At 48.6% G+C, this 17785-nt stretch overlaps 1 protein-coding gene across 1 annotated transcript in view; it reads left to right on the forward strand.

Moving 5' to 3' along the window:
• The first annotated feature begins 5429 nt into the window (after positions 1-5429).
• LHPP (phospholysine phosphohistidine inorganic pyrophosphate phosphatase) overlaps positions 5430-17785 on the forward strand; it is a 301128-nt gene continuing 288772 nt past the window's right edge. The window contains exon 1 of the mRNA XM_069612039.1: positions 5430-5612. Coding sequence (XP_069468140.1) covers positions 5479-5612 — 134 coding nt within the window. The 5' untranslated portion in view covers positions 5430-5478. The remainder of the gene's footprint in view (positions 5613-17785) is intronic.

Below are 17785 nucleotides of genomic sequence, written 5' to 3' on the forward strand. Positions count from 1 at the left end.
CCAACAAACCAAGGACGCACTCACGGCCCATTTTATGACGCAGCTCAATCCCGACTATGAGACATTCATATTCTGTACCACTATTCAGCTAGAGGACGAGACACTGGATGCCTATCACACCAGGCTACGCAAACTCGTAATCTCATGTGAATTCACCAATGTTGAGAAGGAAATCCGTCGACAGATCATTAATGGGATGCACTCAGAAAAGCTGAGGAGGATGGTTCTCAGTGAAAAAGGCATATCTCTGACCAGAATCCTGGAACTTGGCTGCCAGAGAGAGTTGGCACATGCCAGAGCAGCGCACATGGGCACGACCCTGCAGAAACTCCAACCGGCACTCATGACGGCGACGGTGGCCCTAATCACAAACCGTCAATACACAAGGGAGGAGGCTGGCGGTAACAACACACACTCCAGATGGCAACCAAGGACTCCTGGACCCACAGAATGTGGGTGGTGCGGAGGACCTCACCGTGGCAGACGAAATTGCCCAGCCCGAGGCACCACGTGCGCAGCATGCAGCAGAAATGACCACTACGCTAAGGTCTGCAGATCATCGCGTTGACACAACAACCCCAGACTCCCCAAGAGAGGACCTCAACCTTGGGAAAGAAGAAGAAACAGGCTAGTGGTTGCCTAGTCGAGACTGCAAACTCATCGACCGAGGAGGAAGGGGACGATGTAACACAATTCCAGCAAGGGGTTGCAAACGAACAATGGAGAAAAGGAAATAAAGTGTACCTGGTCTCAGCACTGAACTACGGAGACAACACACCCAAACGGAAACTGAGAAGACGGAAATGCCAAATAGCCATACAAGGACAAGACACGCAAATGACCACAGACATGGGGCATCCGTAAATGTCATGCCGCTGACCGCATTCCATAAACTACAGCCCCCGCCGGTCCTGAAAACAACAGACACACTGTTATTTGCGTATGGGTGCAAAACTACACTGCCCATAGTGGCCCGTTTCCGGACCACACTCAGCAAGGGTGACAAGTCGCTTTAGTCCAAAATCTATGCTGTAAATGCCAGAATTGAGTGTCTACTGAGCGGAGACGCAGCAGAGGACCTCGGGCTCATATGCTTCATATGCGAGGTGACCGAACCACAAAACGTCGACAGCATTCTAGGGAGATACCCGAACCTCCTCAAGGGGAATGGATGCCTAAAAGTCAAGTCCATCAAGCTGCACATCGATGAGTCCGTCCAACCATGAGCAGTACGACATCGAAGAACACCATTTCACATACGAGGGCAGGTGGAGAAAGAGCTCTGGGTACTTGAGAAAGCGGACATCATTGAGGAAGTGACAGGACCCACACCATGGGTGTCACCCATGGTTGTTACCAAGAAGCCCAAACAACCCGGGAAGGTGAGAATATGTATTGATATGCGCCTCCCCAACGCAGCGATAAAACGAGAGCATCACATCACCCCGACCCTTGATGAGATAGTAGCAGACCTCACAGGCTCCAAGGTATTCTCGAAAGTCAACCTCAATGCTGGGTACCACCAACTGAAACTTCAACGTTATTCCAGGTACATCACAACATTTTCCACTCACATCGGCCTACGCAGATACAAGCAGCACAGCTTCGGGATCTCCTATGCAGCCGAAGTATTTCATTAAACGATCCAGGAGGTGATACGCGGCATCCCGGGGTTATTAAACGTCAGTGACGACATTCTCATACATGCAGAGAGCACGGAAGAACACATACGACGGCTCCACATGCTACTCACCAGGCTAGAGGATGCAGGCTTAACAATCCACAAAGACAAGTGCGAGTCCCTAAAGGAAGAGATTTCTTTCTTCGGGTATACTTTCAACAGTGCAGGCATCTCGGCGGATCCCCAAAAAGTAGCGGACATCCAAGCCGCCTCACTCCCCATGACACCAACAGAGGTATGCAGTTTCCTAGGGATGGCAACCTACTACGGGAGGTTCATCCCGAACCTGGAGACGCTGTCAGAACCATTAAGGGAGCTCACAAAGGTCAGCACGAAATGGGTTTGGGGGCCTGCCTGCCAAGATGCGTTAGAGAAAATCAAGGCATCACTCTCGGCAGACACCACCATGGTATACTATGATCCGACTCTGTCGACCGAGCTGTACGTCGATGCCAGCCCGGTGGGCCTAGGAGCCATCCTCATACAAGTGGCCAACAGAGGAGAGTCAATGCCGATCGCATATGCCTCCCGTGCCCTGACGCCGACGGAGCAACGATACTCCCATATTGAAAAAGAAGTGATCGCAGTGCTGTGGGGCTGCTGCCATTTTCATCTGTATCTCTATGGCTGTAAATTCAAGGCCTACACGGACCACAAAAAGCTACTCCCCATCTTCACTGGCTCATCCTCACATCCTCCGGCCAGGATAGGAAAGTGGTTACTACACCTACAACAATATGACTTTGAATTAGCATATCAACCAGGCAGTGGAAACCCAGCTGACTTCCTATCGAGACACCCGCGAGCAGCCACACCAGGGGAGATACACGCAGCGGAAGAAACAGAGGAACACATTTGCCAGGTGATCCATACAATGAAGCCGAGAGCCATCAGCCTTGAAGACATTGCAGAGGCCACGCAGACCGACCTGTGCTGTGACTTAGTCAAAGACACGATCATCTCGGGGGGATGGAAGTCCTTCCTACGTAACATCTACAATCGAACGGCTGAGGCCAAAGAATTCCTAACTTGCATCTTCGCAGTGAGACAAGACCTATCAATCACAGAAGAAGGACTCATTCTACGAGGGACCCATATCGTTATCCCCACAAGCATGCAGGATAGAATCGTGGCACTGGCACACGAGGGTCACCAAGGAATGGTAAGAACCAAGGCCCGGATCAGACACTGCGTATGGTTCCCACAGATCGATGGGAAAGTGGAGCAACTGATCAACACATGCCTCCCATGCCAAATAACGGGGGCGCCACCCACTCCCGAGCCCATACTGTCAGTGGAGCGAGGGTCCTCAAGATGGGACGCCATCAGCATAGACTTCTGTAAGATACAAGGAGGCCTATACCTATTGGTGGCGATCGACGACCACTCCAGGTACCCAGAAGTCGAAATCGTGACTTCCACGGCGGCGGAGGTGGTCATATCAGCAATGGAAAAAATGTTCGCCACTCACAGCCTCCCAAGGCGGATCCGGAGTGACAACGGTCCACCATTCCAAGGAGAGGAGTTCAGAAAGTACCTAACCGAACTCAACATTCAGTACCACCACATCATTCCACGATGGCCGCAGGCCAACGGCGACATGGAACGCTTCATGCGAACAATAAACAAAGTCCTGCGCCTGTCGGGCGAAAACTCAAGCCCTTGGAGAGTGGACCTATACAGATTCCTGAGGAATTACAGGGTAACACCACACAGCACCACGGGGATACCGCCGGCAGACATAATGTTCGGAATCATCATTAACTCATCCATCCCACATCACCCGAGCAGAAGCACGGACACGTTTGACAGGGTACGCACCGAACTGGGAGCAACAAGAGAAACTCCACCGAGTAGGCAACCAGGTTGTGATGGTGAGAAACCCATCCAAGTCCAAACTGGACACACAGTATGACTCTGTCCCATGGACCATAACACAAAGGCACGGGACCATGGTAACTGCCAGGAGGGGACAGAGACAAGTCACAAGAAATGCATCTTGGTTCAAGACAGTCCTAAAAGACTTATGGACGGATGGTGCACCGCAACACGAAGAAGATGACCAGCTAAGGGGAGAAGAAAGTAATCACCAGGAAGGCGAAATGTCCCTCGACGACAGAGTGGAAGAATTGCCGAGCGAACCAGAGCTGGGTGAGCCGAACTATGAAGGTGAGCAACCTGAGGGGTGTCAGGGGATAGCACCCAGGGGTGGACGCTATGAGCTAAGAATGGCGCACCGGCCCCCAACAAGGCTCAGAGACTATGAGTGGTAGAAGAACAGCCCGAGTGACTACCAAACTCACTGCAATAGACACTACCCAATGTCACATTGTTTTTGTTCATGTTTTGGTTAAAATAAAGGAGGAAAGTTATATCCGCCTTACGTCCCACTACGCGGTGACGTCAGCCGTTAATAATAAAAGCCCCACCACCGGTCAGATAGGGCAGTTCCGGGGCAGGCCAGCAACGCAGCAACGTCCGTGTCTTCTTTGCTCTCGTTGGAGCTGCTCAACGCAGCCTGGGCGCCCCAGGCATTTCTAACCCTGCTTCCCTGTGACGCATCGGTTGGGAGCAGGGACACAACAGGAAGTATCATAAGACTTCAGTGGGGGGCAAAGTGTGCACTCTTGTTTTGGTGTGCTGTTTATCTTGTTAAGGGGGTTGGACGCTACTGGTGGTCAGGTGACGACCTACGTCAAGTTAGAAATAAAGAGGACCCCTCCCAGACCCGGGTAGGGAGTCTGCGAAAGACACTAAGCTTGTGTGTCTCTTTTCATTTCGGACCGCAAGCCGTGGCCTGCGTGTCCCCACACACCCCACCTTCACTGATCCCCACCGACTGATCCACAAAATATCCCTTCCTGTGCATTTTAACAGCTCAATGGTGTCTCCATTGCTCCTGGCGGCGGTGCGGTCCCACGAGGAGCCGCCGCTGACGATTCCTGGTGATAGAGGCCAGAGGTCACTCCCATGGTGAGGACGTGGCGCCGGCCAGCACACCAACACCCTATGGGTCTGCATCTAACTCTCTCCTGCCCCAAAGATCCCCAGGTATAAGTAGCCCCCACCCCCCGCTGGGGTCCCTTTCTGGACCCGGTAGAAGGAGCTAAAGAGCTACTAGTGAGGCTCCCTCCCATGGCAGGGTCGGAAATTATTCCACCCTTGGCTCCAAGTCTTCCAAAGGAAAGCCTCACTTTGGGGCTCAGGGCCTAGGAACCCTTTTGTACTTGGCCAAACCTCCAACTTTCCATCCAGCAGATCCACTCCTGGATACTAAAGCCCGCCTGTCCCCACAGGGGGGGGGGGGGGTGCGGGTGCACCGGCATGCTGCAAGCCTGACACGGAGGGGCGGGGTCATGTCTTATTGGGAGGGGCTGGGAAGGGGGAGGGGCAGGCTCGTGTGTGAAGAGGGAGGACTCCGGGGGGGGGCATGTTGCAGGGGAGGGGCAGGCTCGTGTGTGAAGAGGGAGGACTCGGGGGGGGGCATGTTGCAGGGGAGGGGCAGGCTCGTGTGTGAAGAGGGAGGACTCCGGGGGGGGGGGGCATGTTGCAGGGGAGGGACAGGCTCGTGTGTGAAGAGGGAGGACTCCCTGGGGGGGGGCATGTTACAGGGGAGGAGCAGGCTCGTGTGTGAAGAGGGAGGACTCCCTGGGGGGGGGGGCATGTTACAGGGGAGGAGCAGGCTCGTGTGTGAAGAGGGAGGACTCCCTGGGGGGGGGCATGTTACAGGGGAGGAGCAGGCTCGTGTGTGAAGAGGGAGGAGTCAGGGGGGGCAAGCCTGAGAGACTGGCAGCGCGATGGCGGCTCCAGCCTGGGCCGGGGGCCTGCGGGGGCTACGGGCGCTGCTCCTCGACATCAGTGGGGTGCTCTATGACAGCGGGGGGCCCTCGGGGGGCACACCCATCCAGGGGAGCAGGGAGGCCGTCAGCAGGTGAGGAGGGCCCAGGAGGGGCAAGGCCACAGTAAACATGGAATGTGGGGGCATTAATTCTGAGCAGTTGCCCATGTCTCCTGCTGGAGGGGGAGGGGAGGGGAGGGGGGGGGCCCAGGGCACAGCCCTAGAGAAGCACTGGCCATTGCAGGTGCCAAATGGTGCCCTTACCCGGGCATCTGACAGCAGTGCCTGGCCAAGGCCTAGTGCTTATACACCAGCCAACACTGCTGGCTTTGCCAATGCTTGCTTTTGGTGAGGGGGGGTTACTTCAGGGCAAAACTTTAACGCAGCGCAGCACAGGTTCGAATCCCGATCCGCGCTTAGAAATCACTCACAGGTATTAAGGGCCTTATATTAAAAAAAACAATCATAATATGAACAGGACTTCAGTGAAACACACACATCATGCTTCTGAAGTGAGCGGCTAAAGGCAGACCTAGTTAAGACCTTTGTATTGCACCAGTAGCAGGTTTACACCTCCCACTTCCAAGTGCTGAAACAATGGTGGAATTACTAGCACATGTAATGGCACGAAATGTGTCACCATCGGGAGGAGGACGGGCTGATTAGGCGCTGCCAAGATCTGAACTTGGAAAGGGCAGGCAGGCACATGGCACAGTTCAGCATTTAACTCACTGGGCCATACACAACTCACTGGGCTATACACAACTCACTGGGCTATACACTCACTGGGCTATACACCACTCCTCACTGGGCTATACACCACTCCTCACTGGGCTATACACAACTCCTCACTGGGCTATACACAACTCCTCACTGGGCTATACACAACTCCTCACTGGGCTATACACTCACTGGGCTATACACTCACTGGGCTATACACAACTCCTCACTGGGCTATACACAACTCACTGGGCTATACACTCACTGGGCTATACACTCACTGGGCTATACACAACTCCTCACTGGGCTATACACAACTCCTCACTGGGCTATACACTCACTGGGCTATACACAACTCCTCACTGGGCTATACACTCACTGGGCTATACACTCACTGGGCTATACACAACTCACTGGGCTATACACTACTCACTGGGCTATACACTACTCACTGGGCTATACACAACTCACTGGGCTATACACTCACTGGGCTATACACAACTAACTGGGCTATACACAACTCACTGGGCTATACACGACTCCTCACTGGGCTATACACAACTCCTCACTGGGCTATACACTCACTGGGCTATACACAACTCACTGGGCTATACACAACCACTGGGCTACACACTCACTGGGCTATACACAACTCACTGGGCTATACACAACTCACTGGGCCATACACTCACTGGGCTATACACTCACTGGGCTATACACAACTCACTGGGCTATACACAACTCACTGAGCTATACACTCACTGGGCTATACACTCACTGGGCTATACACAACTCACTGGGCCATACACCCACTGGGCTATACACTCACTGGGCTATACACAACTCACTGGGCTATACTCTCACTGGGCTATACACAACTCACTGGGCTATACACTACTCACCGGGCTATACACTACTCACTGGGCTATGCACAACTCATTTGGCTATACACTCATTTGGCTATACACTCACTGGGCTATACACTCACTGGGCTATACACAACTCACTGGGCTATACACAACTTCTCACTGGGCTATACACAACTCCTCACTGGGCTATACACTACTCACTGGGCTATGCACTACTCACTGGGCTATGCACAACTCACTGGGCTATACACTCACTGGGCCAAACACAACTCACTGGGCTATACACAACTCCTCACTGGGCTATACACAACTCCTCACTGGGCTATACACAACTCCTCACTGGGCTATACACTCACTGGGCCATACACAACTCACTGGGCTATACACTACTCACTGGGCTATACACAACTCACTGGGCTATACACAACTCACTGGGCTATGCACTACTCACTGGGCTATGCACAACTCACTGGGCTATACACAACTCACTGGGCTATACACTCACTGGGCTATACACAACTCCTCACTGGGCTATACACAACTCCTCACTGGGTATACACTCACTGGGCTATACACAATTCCTCACTGGGCTTTACACTCACTGGGCTATACACTCACTGGGCTTTACACTCACTGGGCTACACAACTCACTGGGCTATACACTACTCACTGGGCTATACACAACTCCTCACTGGGCTATACACTCACTGGGCTATACACAACTCACTGGACTATACACTCACTGGGCTATACACTACTCACTGGGCTATACACAACTCCTCACTGGGCTATACACAACTCACTGGACTATACACTCACTGGGCTACACAACTCACTGGGCTATACACTACTCACTGGGCTATACACAACTCCTCACTGGGCTATACACAACTCCTCACTGGGCTATACACTTACTGGGCTATACACAACTCACTGGGCTATACACTTAGTGCAGATACACATATTTGCCCCACGCTCTCTCCTGACCCCCTGCTCCCTCCAGTATTATTGCTGCATTTATAAGAACTGTGCTATGACCTATTTATCCTGCTTCTAAGCACTGCATTATTAATGAGACATGTAATCCACACAAAGTATTATGACACGTTGCGAGTATGCACATATAAGGAGAAATGTCTAACTGGCAGCATCAATCATTCCACACAAAGGCTCAGAGCCACGTCATGGTCCTAAATCAGTGTTGTCAGTGTGGATCTAAGTGTGACTGTTGTGATGCTTACTAAACCTCAGTTCTGTCCCTACAAAAACCCTATCCCACGCAGTTTCTTTGCTTCCATGAGACATGTACTAATCTAATTAGTGTAGGCTGTATAAGCTGAAACTATTGCATTAGAGTGCATAGGGGGAAATGCATATGAGGAGGGAGACACAGCTTGTAGGTATTGTTTGGTTATGTGCCCGCCTATTGAATGCCCATGGCCATGCCCACGCCATTCCTGCTCCTCCCCACCCAGAACACCTCCTCATGGGAACTGTTAGTGCTGGCTTTAATCAAGCCTTGCCATCAAACATTGCTCTGAAGTGCCTCTCAGTGTTTTTCCAAAGCAGTCTTCTGAGACTTCATGACTTAATTGGGTCTGTAAATGCACTACTGTTGTAATAAAAATGTCATAACCAGGTCTGCCTTTATCCACCTTGTTTATAAGCACAACACATATCCTTCACTGAAGTTCTGTTAAAAACAAGCCTTGGCAAAGCCAGCAGTTTGTGCCTAAGTATTAGGCATATGCCAGGCACTGCTATTAAATGCCCACGTACTGGCTGGTTAATACCACTATGGCAGTTGCTGGCAATTGCCTTTCCTATGCCTACACAAAAGCCCAAACTGTTGGCTTTGCCAATGCTTGTTTTCCAATTGAGTTGGGAAATGATGAAAGGGGTGCAGGTTGTCGTGTGTAATGGAGAAGTGTCAGGTTTGAGAGCCTGAGGATGCCGTTCTAATCCCGCATTCACCCTGATGCACAGCACATAGTTCATTGTTAAAGTTGATTAAATAGAGAATCCTACCTTGGTTTTACAACAAGCCCCAAAAATACACATGGAGGCCGGCATCATACCCCTGAAAAAAGTGAGCGGACAAGTCCACCTGTGTTTACCCTCGAGCTGTGCCCTCTTGGTGACTGTCCAAGGGTAATGCAAGTGGTTCTGGTGTTTGCCCTAAGCTAAGGGTGAACAGGAATGGCTACGGTGTACGAGCGCGATATAAATAAATTATCACATCATATCATATGGGATTTATAAAGCACTTACTTGGATAGGTAGCAATACAGCGCTATACAAAGGGGGCGCACCCGGGGGATACAAGTAAGATGCTGGGATGATGGCTCCGGGCGCAGGAGGGTTGAGTGGAGCAAATATATACCTTTCAACTCAAACCTTTTCTGTTTGGGGGATGTCACCCACCGTGGCCTTAGTCCACTCACATGGAGCCATTTACACGACCATAGACTTCAATGGGCTCCCATCCACCCAAAACAGAATAATCCAGGCAATTCAAAAGATTGAGAGGTGTGGACTAAGGGCAGTGATCGACGTGAGCGGGAACGGTCGGGAGCCATTCCTCTACTTTTTAGGACCCTATTCACCATTCTGGGTAGAGGATTTTTCCATTCATGTCCCTGTGCAAGTGTAAAGTTGTAATAGGAACCTTAGTTACTAGTCAGTCGGGCTATTGCAATGCCCCGGCTGCAACACCTAGTAACATGTTACACTAGGCTTCCTCCTCCCCTCTCCTCCCTCTCCTTAGCCAGTGCTTCAGTGTTCCCATCCCCATGCAGCCCTGGGAATGGCAACTTGCATACCACCGCCACCTGTGATATTCCGATAACACCGGAATGCCAGGTGGTGGTAACGGTAAGGTGAGGTTACCGGCCACCTCATAATGAGCCCCATTGTGACAGAGAATCGGGTGCACTTTCTCATACCTCTCAACTCACCTTTGTTTGGAGGGTGTCACCCACTTTCATTCTCCCAGCAAGCCCTGCCTCTTTGCTGCGCTTGCCCCCCTCGCTCCCAGGAAAAATATCATATTGACTTCAATGGGACCACCCACCAGAAACATCTGATATCAGTCAATAAGCATGGGTTTTAATCATATTAGACAAGCCCAGTGCACACAACAAAACACACTCAGAAAGCGGTCCTGCACGGATGCCAGTTTCTCCTGGTTCTGCAAGGCATCAACAGAAGAGCACAGCTTCTATCCTGTCCCTCTTCCCTCACTAACCAGTCCCACCCACATTTCTTACAGAGCCAAGTGAGTGCCTGGAGACCATGCAATGGCAGCGGTGCGCGTTATCAATCATCACAACATAACACAACCCCGGCAATAGGGGAAACTATCCTATTATTCCACAAGGAAAGAGTGGGATATAAAGGAGAGAAAAAGTGAACTGAAAGACACAGAGATTCCCAAGAGACATAATATACAACCGAGATCAGGCTGGAAAGAGCTGAACTAGAATTGTCCGGAGAGAAAGACAGACAGAGGGAAATCTACCCGCCAAGGTTACTCAAAGCCCATTACCCAGACCCAAAGGTTCAACAAAGGTTAAGAAAAGAAGTTTCTAAAGAGGAGAGAAAAGCCAACAATATCTTGAGAGAACTACGTGAATTGATGAAGAAAGTAACAAGAGACTATTTAAAAATTGCATATTAACAAGAGAAAGAAAGAAGACCACTGCAAGAAGCAATCATCAGGGGAAGGGAGTCACTCTCCTGGCCTTAGCTTGTTTGGAATAGTGGCAGGGCTAGTTTTGGACAGCAGACTCATTCCTTTTGGACATTCACTGAAGACCGACAAGCACCTTAGTAATATAGGTAGGGAACACCCCATAGACATAGGGAAAGAGGGGCCTTATTCTGATTCTTTAATGAACACACGTTGGAAATGTCCTCAGAGTGTCTGCGTCCTTCTTCTGACCCAACACATATGGTGTCAGAAGCAGGATGTATACCACCTGATAAATGTTGGGGACCTGTACTGTTTACTAAGTTGAGTCTCAAGGCCAAAGCCCCCATGGTAGCCACAGCTGAGTCCATAAGGTATGACCATAAAGCACTGAAGAAATTGTGATACCACCTGGTAAAAGACGCCTGATTCCCACTGTGCAGATATTATCACCTCCCCAAGGAACCTATCTTAGGTTAGCTTCCAAATCTGGGTTGGTTTGGAGTTATGGGTTGGATGTTATGGCAGGTGTCATCAATCCTGACTTCCGAGGAGTTATTAATATTCTCCTACATAATCATGGAAATAATCCATATACATTCTTTGAAAAAACATTGTTCCTTGGTACCCCAAGAGGTAGCAGGACAAAAGGATACAGACAGGGGATCAAAAGGATTTGGAGAAGCCAATCTTCCCAAGAGAGAGAAACCCACCAAGGTATCGGAAGAGGTCCCCCTTTAACGGATCTAGCATTCACTCAGAGGAACAACCCCGTCCTCACGGAAGCCTTTAGTAGGGTAACCACAGACAAAACCGGATGTAGTCAGGCTAGTCATTTCTTTTTCTTGAAAAAGGGGTTACTATATCGGTGTAATGTGACTACAGAGGGAGTATGGCAAACACAACTAGTGGTTCCCCGAAGTCCTAGGTGAACTGTCTTGGAGTTAGCACACTCCCATCTGACAGCAGCCCATCAAGCAGTGGGGAAGACCCAAAGTCAGATCACCCCCAGGTTCTATTGGCCAGGAGTATTTGCCGATATCAAGAATGTTGTACTGACCTGTGAGATCTATCAGAAAACGGCAACCACTCCAGTTCCAGCGCCCCCATTGCAACCCTTTCCCATCATCGATATTCTGTTTTGAAGGATAGCAATGGACATAGTTGGCACACTAGAAACCTCTAAACAAGGAAATCGCTTCATCCTAGTAATCGTGGACTATTCCATTAGTTATCCTGAAGTCTTTTCCCCAGCGTAACAACACTAAGCAACAAATATTAAAGTATCTAGTACCTTTCCTTTTGGAGAGTAGAATTTATACCTGACATGTCCCAATACAATGGTCAGGCAGAGTCAGGCAATTACCGATCATTACACACACCTGACTTCCATCGCACTTCCCCACACAGATAAAAGGGGGAGCACGAAAGAACACTCTGAGCAAGGCAAAGCACACGAGGAAGCAGCCGTTCCAAGATGGCAGTTTAATACAAGACGAAAGAGAGCACGAGGATAGTGCCCTTGACCTTTTCACCGAAAGATGTCACTTTCATGAACCTTCGAGAATAAGAAATGTAAAACCAGGAATCAAGGCTGAAGAATCCTGTATTGTGTGTCAGAGGTACCCAGGGCTCTCCTGAGTCGATAGTCAAGGCGGGGAGAATCGTTTTCTCTCTGTAGTACTGTCATTGGCTCTTACAACAAAGCAGCACCAGTGAAGTTAGCACAGCCAGTGAGTTGGGGAGACTGATACCAGACCAGTCTGTGTTGAAGCAAAGATTGGAAGCGGCAACATTTTATAGTCAAAACTGAGGAGAACAGTGTATAAAGCATATGTGGCAAGAGACGTGAATTAAACAGCATAGGAGTGATTGAACTTTGAAGCCAAGATACAATACCGTAGACAGTGGTCCGGTACCATCTGCGTGCTCATTCGAAAGTCTCTGTTAGGTATCCAGCTGAAGTGACAATTGTAAAAGTGATAAAGAATTGTGAAATCAAAGTGGTCCTTCAACAGGTCAAGCAAAACCCTGTGCACATTCAAAACTCTTTGATAACTAATGAATAGATATAGCTAGCTGGGTCTCAGATTTGGCTGTGGGCGTCCCGAAGAATGATGGAGGGGAATCCAAGTGAGGCAGCATTTTATTGCATGTTCGGCATCAGTGTCTGGATGAAGTTTTTGCCACGACCGAGAGGGAGTTGGAGGATTTTAGAAGGTGCTAGGTCAGAGCTTTCTCAGGCAGCGGCCGTTTTGTATCCGCGCAACAGTGCCCCCCCCCTCCTGAATCAAGAGACTTTCAAAGGTAAAGAGACTCGGGCATGGAAGGCCCTGATGCTAATGTTTGAAGTGCACCCTGGTGCCGAAGAAGCCACTGAAATGTCCAGGCACGCCAAGAACTCACTAGAACCCTGCAAAAAAAGAAGAGAAGACCCGACAAGAGAAAGGAACAAAACCAACGTCCTCACCCCTTATATCACAAAAACACAAGGGCAGTGTAGGCAACAACATCTAAACATAGAATATAAAGAAGCAGAAAGAAGAATCCATCAGCCCAACAATCAATCTAACAAATCGTTTCAGCGAGGAAGTAGACTGCACGGACCAACAACCAATTTGTGACAACAACACAGAAGAATTCCAACAGAACAACCACAAGTCAAAACAAGGATTAAAAAACAAACCCAACCATGTCAAAAAGATCCATTGCAACCTAATCAATGCTAGATCAATGTCCAAACATGCCACAGAGATCTTCAACCGCCTGTCCGATGGGGTTATCAACACTTTATTCATAACCGAAACATGGCTATTCGACAACTACAAAATCACACTGCATAACTGCATTCCTGGCAACTTCAAGTGGTTACAAGCAAACAGGAAAGATAAAAGAGGAGGACTGGTGATAGCATACAAGGAACACCTGAAAATCAAAACGGATAAACCACTAAACATCAAAAACTGTGAATCCATAATCCTTCCCCTGACCGCAAACCCCAAAACAAACCTCAAATTTGTTCTGGTATACAGACCACCAACATATGATGCAACCTTCGTGGACACCTTCACTGAAGCCATCACCAACCTAGCCATCGAACCGAAACACCTGTTAATCCTGGGAGACTTTAACATCTGGTTTGATGACGAAACAGCTAACTCACAAAAATCACTAACCAAAAAACTTAAAACTATGAATCACGCTACCAACAAAGACAGACAAACAACCTGAAAAACTGCCGACTGCGATGAAAAGCAACTGAGGATGATCAAAGCCAGCAACCCAGCAGAAAAACTAGAAATCAACAAACCACCAACAATGATCCTGGACAAAGCTGTCCTCGACAGAAAAACAGAACTACTTCACAAATGGATCGCCGGAACAATCGACGAAATCAATCAAGGAAAAACATGTCACCCCATCCCACAAAAGAGCGACAGAAAAATGGTTTACCCCACTATTCATCACCATGAAAATAAAGAACAGGAGCTTGAACTGGAATGGAGGGGAAAAAAACAATTGGGTGAAGAAATTTCAACTCCAGCGACATTTCCACTCATACAAAAAGGAAATCCAGAAGGCCAAAAGGAAATACTACGATAACAGAATCACCAAAGCTGCCAACACCCAAAGAGAACTGTTTAAAATCATACACAAAATGAGAAGCCCCCTGGATGCAGAAACACACCGACACCTTCGCTGAGACTATGCAATGCCCTTGCAGACCATTTCAAAAACAAAATCAGCATCATCCAACAGATCATACAAAGCAGACCAGGCAACTACAACATGCAACCCACCCAGCCACCAGAGGATCACCAGAACAAACTCTGAAGCTTCCCCCAAATATCAGCGGAGACATTTGTCCAGCTGATAAACAACAGCAACAAAGCAGGCTTCCCCATGGATCCATGCCCCCCAAACTTACACAAGTCAGTGCTCATACAAGGCGCACCCATGGAATACTATAGAAACCTCTTCAACCAAGCACTTTCAACTGGGAAAGTACAGCAATTATTCAAATCGGCATGCATCAAACCGCTCCTCAAGGACACAGCAGGAAACATGGAGGACCTCTCCAACTACAGACCCATATCCAACATCCACTACCCCAGAAAATGCTTGAAATCATACGTCTGTAGAAGAACACAGGAGTTCATAGAAGATCACCAACTACTGGACCAGGCAATATTAGGCTTCAGACTGATGAGAGCAACAGAAACTGTGCTGCTTTCAATCTGGGACAGTCTAAAGGCTAATGCAGATGCAGACAAAAGCACAGCTCTAATACTTCTGGATCTCTCTGCTGCATTTGACAGTCAACACGATTGGAAGAAATAGGAACCGACATAGCCCTACTATGGATTAAATACTTCTTAACAAACAGAACAGGAACCATACGGATCAAAACTTTCAAATGCACTACAAGGGAATCCACATGCGGAGTACCGCAAGGATCATCCCTATCCCCACTGCTCTTCAACATTTACTTGATGCCACTAATCAAGCTCCTTAAAAACATGGCCTCACTTGCTACAACTACGCTGATGACACAAGGATCATCTACAAAATACCCACAGGAAGGCAACAACGCTGAAAGGCTGCCTACAAGAACTCTACAGCTGGATGAACACTAACAGCCTCAAACTCAACCCGGGCAAAAAAGAAACAATGATCATATCCAAAAGCAGGGAAAACAATCACTACATCTCAGGGCCGATGGAACTAGGAACAGCACTGACTCTGTTGACGATAGTGAAGAACCTGGGAGTCTTAATGGACAACAACGATCTAACACTTCAGCCACAAGTAAACGCTATAACCAAGAAATATTGCTTCCTCCTACATGCGGTAAAAAGGATCGATCCTCTCTTTCACCCACAAAACACTCATCATCATCGCACTCATCATGTCCAGAGTAGACTACGCCAACAGCCTATACCTAGGAATGTCAGAACGACTATTAAAATAAATGTACGCATCCAAAACACTGCAGCCAGACTCCTGCTCAAAATACAGCGAAGACAACACATTACCCCAGTGCTGAAACTGCTACACTGGCTACCAATAAAACAGTAAATTAAGTTCAAAATGAAGGGCATAACACACCCAGCAATCCACGGCCAAGATGCAAAGTTCCTAAATGAGAAAATAACCGTCTACCATCCAACAAGAACACTCTGATCAAGCAATGACATCCACTTAGAACCAAAACCATACAATAAAAGGACATTCGGAGGATCATCCCTCTCTCACCTGGCAGCAATAACCCGGAATGACCTACCAAAAAAACATACGCAACACAAGGGATCATCTGGAATTACTCAAAACTTGTCTCTTTGCTCCAGGACTAGAAGGAAACGACTAGGAAGCTTAGACCCAACAGGAACCAAGAATCCCAGGGAGCAAACCATGACCCCCTAGGTTTATCCTCCATAACCAGAAAGCTGGAGGGGGGCGCCCATCCACCCATGTCCACATACTGCTAATCCACAGAAGAACCTAGGTAGTTAATATGACCCACATGGCATAGGCAGGGAGGGAGGGAACCCCTAACCTAAACATCCCCAACCTAGGGTGGGGAAATACGACTAGAGTAACACAGAGGAAATCTGCCACTCCTCAACATACCTGCCAACTAGGCGGACAAACTACAATTCCAAACACACAGGACAATCATAGCTGTTGAGCACAGAAACGCAAAGACAAAGAGGTACGGAAAACCCGCTAACAGAAACGTAAAAGAAAAGAGGTAAGGAAACCCTGCTAACCCAATTCTCAACTTCCCACATACAGTTCTCATACAGAAACTCACACAACCACCTTGTTGCACAGCAATCTGCACGCACTTCCCCACACTGCAACTACAGACTAACAACACATAACCTGGCACAAGAGCAAATGGGAATTCACACAGATCTGAAAACCGCAATTAAGCTCAGCGAACGGTGCAAACCGAACTGAAGCTGCCAACAGGACATTGCAACTCTCACTTTCCTATTCCCACTGCACCCTACTAACCCCCCACTTCCCACTTTCTTTACACTCTCCTTTTCAGATCCGCCAGAGCACCAGGGGACCACTCCGGTGGTGACGGTGCGCAGTACAAATACCTTTAACATTAATTTTATTTATAGATTGTCACAAATGCATAGTTAAATTCAAATAATGTATTGGTTCGGCATCATTTGGCTTGGGCAGCCAAAGGTAGCTACTGGTAGCTGTTGGTTTTAAGCTAACCAGGCTCTTCTAGGCAGGAGCTAAAAAGCTCCCAGCTCCCCTCAATTTCTAACCCTGCACCGTGGGAGCTTTTTTCGGGCAACGTTGAGAATGTTCCACTGTTTTGGTGGTGATGGCGGAAGGGTCTCTATGCATTAAAGTGTTTCTTGGACTTTGGCATTGTGGCAGTGCAGGACTAGCTGGTGTAAGGAAGGTATGGTATCAACAGTAAGATAGACAGTGACCACAGTTCAAGGGTGTTTATTGGTTTAAAAAACACCTATCTAATCCTAAATCTACAGATGGGAGCAAGCTACGACCATCAAATAGTAATAACGCAGTCCCAGTGGTGTCTTGTCAAAATAAAAGGGCCTATACTAATAAACCTATTGCCAATCCTTACCTCTAAATACAAATAGTGTGGGTAACCGTGTCACGAAAAAGAAAGAAGTGTTCACAAAATGATATGGGAGGATGTTCAGGCCGTTGGCCTCCCTTCACCACGTTTTCAGCATGGGACAAGGCGGTACACTAGAGCTTAGCACAGTCTCTGGCTTCTCCAGCACGAGGATACAGTTCAATCATTAGCATCAGAGCCTTCCGTGCTCAAGTCTCTTTGCCTTTTAAAGTCTCTTCTTTCAGAGGCCCTGATGCGACCAAAAAACATTACATTTTCACAAGTACTCAATTTCTCATGTGATTCACTGTTTGCCTCGGATCCCCTCAGCCGGACTCAGATCCTCTTTAACACACTGTTCAATTAGTCT

The sequence above is a fragment of the Ambystoma mexicanum genome, chromosome 8 (genome assembly GCF_040938575.1).
Source record: "Ambystoma mexicanum isolate Mex_15411 chromosome 8, UKY_AmexF1_1, whole genome shotgun sequence".
NCBI lineage: Eukaryota > Metazoa > Chordata > Amphibia > Caudata > Ambystomatidae > Ambystoma > Ambystoma mexicanum.